This window comes from Trypanosoma grayi, assembly GCF_000691245.1.
Source record: "Trypanosoma grayi strain ANR4 Tgr_541_V1, whole genome shotgun sequence".
Taxonomy (NCBI): Eukaryota; Euglenozoa; class Kinetoplastea; order Trypanosomatida; family Trypanosomatidae; genus Trypanosoma; species Trypanosoma grayi.
In genome coordinates, this window is record NW_008826160.1 from 1 (window position 1) to 4,617 (window position 4,617).

General features: G+C 54.5%; 2 protein-coding genes across 2 annotated transcripts; both read right to left on the reverse strand.

Moving 5' to 3' along the window:
- Window positions 1-279: 279 nt before the first annotated feature.
- On the reverse strand, window positions 280-1,143 carry DQ04_05411000 (U3 small nuclear ribonucloprotein (snRNP); the record flags this gene model as incomplete). Its single annotated transcript, XM_009314167.1, has 1 exon — window positions 280-1,143. One exon carries the CDS (start codon window positions 1,141-1,143, stop codon window positions 280-282), a length of 864 nt encoding a protein of 287 aa, XP_009312442.1.
- A 238-nt stretch (window positions 1,144-1,381) lies between these two features.
- DQ04_05411010 (vacuolar assembly protein vps41) lies at window positions 1,382-4,609 on the reverse strand (the record flags this gene model as incomplete). The annotated part of the gene is made up of 1 exon (XM_009314168.1): window positions 1,382-4,609. One exon carries the CDS (start codon window positions 4,607-4,609, stop codon window positions 1,382-1,384), a length of 3,228 nt encoding a protein of 1,075 aa, XP_009312443.1.
- Between the last annotated feature and the right edge of the window lie 8 nt (window positions 4,610-4,617).

Consider the following 4,617-nt stretch of genomic DNA (forward strand, 5'->3'; position numbering starts at 1 on the left):
TTTTTCTTGGGCAGAGTAGTGGCAGTAGTGGGAGAGAACAAGGGGAAAGGGGGTAGCACTTGCACCCACTGGGGCTCAGTCCTGCGCCGCGGTAGAAATTAGGAATTATTTGTTCGCGCCTCTTTTATGTCGTGCGTGTCACGAATTTACGCATGTGTTTGCTTTAAACGAGCGCATGTTCGACAAGCAGAGATATTCTGACACTGCTGCTGCTCTCGAAGCTTGTGGTCGAAGTCAGTTGTGCGCCTCTGCAAAGCGTCGTGGGTTTGTGCCGATCTCTTACATGAGCCGACGCTTCTTCGCTGTGTTCATGTACGGGCGCAGAACCCACTCCGTCTCGGCGTCGTCCATCTCGAGTGTGCCGAGTGTGATGCGGTACGGTGTCAGCTCCATGCGTGGACCAACCTCCGTCAGCTGCGCATCGCGCCCCTTCACCACCTTGAAGGTGTGGTGGCGGAAGCTCACAAAGTCGTTCTGGTTATCAAATGTCAGGACACGTGTGGCATCGGGCTTCGGCACGGGAAACAGAAATTTTAGCACATCCCGCACCCGGTGGCCCAGCTTCGTTGTGAAGTTCTCGAAGATCAAGTGGGGGTACTGCTCCGACATGGTGCCAACGTCCTCAATGTCGTGCCGCGTGACGAGGTTGTGTATCGTGAAGACAACGGTCGGGCCAAGCGGCAGGTGCGAGACGGTCAGGCCATCGGGCACACCCTGCGACTCCTGCAGTACAATGACGTCCGAGTACTCCTCGCGACGGGCCGCGTCCATCAGCTGGCGGACGCTGAGGTTGCCGCGATTCATGCGCACAGCGTTGGGTACCACCAGGCGTATTTCCTTCGCGAACTCTAGCAACTTCTGCGACGGCTCGCGTGATGTGGTGACGAGGACACGCGGGTCTTTGAGGCCGGCGTTGGCATACTCATCATCTACTGTGCTCTGCAGCACCTTCGTTTGGTCGTCGTCTAGCTCCGAGAATTTTTTGAGGGCCAGCGCGTCTTTGCGTAGGTGACCTGGCATTGGCGTGGCGCCTGTGAGTGCGTCGCGGAACTGCTCCTTCCTGGCATGTATTGCCTCGTGTACATGCTCGTTCTGCTTTCGCTCCAGGAACTCCTTGCGCTGCCTTATGACGCTGCGTCGCATGTGATGTGAGGTGCTGCTGTTGTTCTTGCCTAACGCCGCCTTACCAACCGCTATACGATTGCTTGAATAGATAAAAAAAAACAGCAATGCGGAGCGATTGGTTTTTACTAGAGAGAGAAGTAAAGGAAGGGAAAAACACATGCACGGCAGGTGAGTGAAATGCTATTAATGGGCGTTAAAGCACTCACAACATCTTAGTCGCATACACACACAGCAACAGACACATTTTTCTTTACACCTACTTTACTCCCTCGCGTACTTGGTAGCAAACAAAACAGCGGGGTGAGGTGCGCTGTTTTTCCGGTCTCAAGTAATCCTCCGGCCGCCTGAAGAAGTGACTGATATCGACTTCAGACGGCTGGACAAGCAGGGCGTCCTCACCGGCAAGGTAGGTAATCACACAGCTGGCGTGGTAGACGTGGGAGCAGCCAAATACCACAGAGCTTCCAAAAGTCTGTCGGAGACAAAAGGGGCAAAGCGACACGCCCGGGCTCACACGAATTGCGGCTATCTGACGCCGATATAATGTGCCGTACTGCTTCTCCAAGTCGGTTGCCGCCACATCAGCAACAGCTGCCATGAGTCGCACATCATTGGCCTTACTGCATGCCACAGCGGCGATGCAGCTGGCCACATGTGGTATAGGCTCACCCTCCGGCAAAAGTTCCACTACGTGCAGAGCGTTCAGTGCAGCATGTCCGCTGATCGACGGATCCACGACGGCATGGAGCAATGCCTGAATTAGATTTAGCGGCACGACGCAGGTACCGCTTGGTGAAACCACATGGCTACCACTGCTGCTGGTGTTCTTATTGCTCTTGTTGGCTGCTGTCTTCCATGTGGTGTTTGCCAAACACAGTTCCTCTTCATCGACTTCGTACTTCTTGGCGATGCTGGACCACGTCTCTCCTTCCGTTGGGCGGTACTCGAAGTACCTCTGCCCTCCGTAGCTTGGCAGCGCGGCGTTCACCTCGAGGCACATGTGCAGAAGCTTGTCGAATAGATCACGCTGATCCTCCTCACTAGGTATGTCGGCAATATACTGCAGGGCCTTTTTCATGCTCTTCATGTCTTGCACAATAATGCGCAGACCCTCTTCCTCTTTTCCCATTCGCGCGAGCAGAAAGACTGTCTCTTCGAGCAACTGGTGCTTCTTGCACAGCGCATATATCTCCTTCAGATTGGGCAGGTGCGTCGAGTTCTCGCGCAAAAATGCGAGTAAACCTGAGGGCTCATTCTCAATAAAGAGTGCGGCGACAAGTTGCGCGCGTGACCGCGACACCGCCGCGTGGGCCGCCCTGTCGCGTGTCTGCAAAGCCTTCAGATACGCCCACAAGTACCGGCGTTCCGTCTTCTCCAGTCGTTGTACAACGGCTGCTGGGGCCAGAGATGATTGTGTCGACGATGATACATCCTCTGCGTCACTCTTGCCTGTGGCGTGGCGCATCGTTTCCCGATACTCGAGAAGAAGTTCAATCGTCTTATCCTCATTTCTGGTGAACAACTCGGGCAGTATCTCAATAGCCTTCGCAAATAATCCCTTTTCACGGACGAATTCGAAAAGCCCACCGCTCTGATCCACCTGCAACAGAACCTGAAGCGCCTCATCATACTGGCCATTTAGCCGCAGCAGAAGACCATACGCATCGCCAAGTGCCGTTAATTGTTCATCAGATATACCACTAGATTGCCCATGCAACTTCCAGTTATTGTACCTCAACTCAACAGCGCGGCACACAACATCACAACGAAACAAACCCTTGAATTTATGCACAGCCACAGAAAAGGAGAGCACATCCTTTTCCAAGCAGCGGAAAAGCACAAGCTCATAGTATTCCTCGCCAATTCTGGAATCTGTCCTCCCTTGAGAACTGTCACCGTCCTTTGCATTACTCTTGTAGCTTGGGGGAAGCACATTCACAAGCATGTCCGACACACCGTGTTGGTCAAACTGGCATATCCATCTTTCCCACTCTGCGTAGTCACTACCAAGGATCTCTGTCAGGAGAGACACCACATCTTTGTACTTTTGTCCTGCAAAGAGATGCTGCAGGAGGCCTTTACCGATATTCGCCAATTGAAGCCGACGGAGCGGATATCGGCCAGCATACTCGTAGGCCTCCTCGAAGCGATCCATTTGAATAAGATACTCCACATGGTCGTCATTACTAATGGGTATCGCCTTGACGACGGTGTCCACGCATACAATAAAGTAAGCAGACCCCGACAGAACATCCAGCGGTGATGCTGATGATGATGATGACGGCAACGGGAGTAGCGGAGGCGCTGCTGCTGCTGCTGCTGCTGTTTCAGTCACCGCGGTTGCTCCTTCCCTACCCCCTGTGCCTCCACCCGAGAAGGCCAAACTAAATTGCAGCGGGTGTTTGTACTTGGTCTGTAGCCGGCCCCGATACACATCGGCAAACGATACCCGCTCCACGATGCGCACCTCCAGCTCCTTCATGTGCCCCTCCTGCTCAATAGTGCAGACTAGCAAAAAGTATCGATCTGCACCAAACGGCGCAATACCGCAAACACGGCACGGCTCTCGTGTTGAATGCGTCCGAATGGCTGGCATAACATCCACACGGTGGGTGCGAGTCAAAAATTCCGTGCCCCACCGCAACCGCTCTTCCATCCGCAGCTCGTGCACATGCATCACCTGCACCCAGTCTCCCCAGCCGCAGATAAGCGTGCGGGGTGCCTCCCAAATGAGCGAGCAGCGGTATAGCTCCAGTCTAGGTGAGTCTGCCGGCCGTGGCACGAGCTGTACCATCGCCCTTGAAGTGTAGCTGTACAGCTGCACTCCACGATCGTTCGCCCACGCAATGAGATCGGGGCCGCACCAGCGTACCACGTGCACCTTCCCACGTCGTTCCTGCAGCACAGTGGCCTTGCGGTGGCCAAGGAACATTGTCTTAGTGATGAGCATGACTTTATCACCACCACCCACAACGATGGGGCGATCTTCGTTTCGGCTGTACCGTGGGTGGAGCGCTATGGACTGGGTTGGCACATCAAATTCCTTCCTGTAGGAGTCGCGCTCGTCATACAGGTTCTGTACAGTAACCACACCAGCCTTGTCCGAGGACCCTACGTGTTCCTCGCTCATATCGCAGCTCACATCACTGATGGGGTCGACGTGCTTGTTGAGCGTTCGGAACACAATTCCTGTTGCCTCCGTCAGCGTCACCAGGCCACGGTTGGTGCCGACGACAATGAAGCGGTTAAACGCGGCCACAACCATGATGTGTTGCCCACGCAGCCCATCTAGCGGGAATGTTGCAAAGGAAAGGAGATTCTCCTGTTCGTCTCCATCATCGTCATCCGTCACATCTTCTTCTTCTTCTTCCTCGTCGTAGGATCCACTGAGGTACGACTCCTCCTCCTCCACCTCCAGTTCCTCGACCACCTCCTCGTACTCAGCGTCGTCATCGTTGCCTAGATCCGGCTCCTGGGAGCTCATTGGGGGGG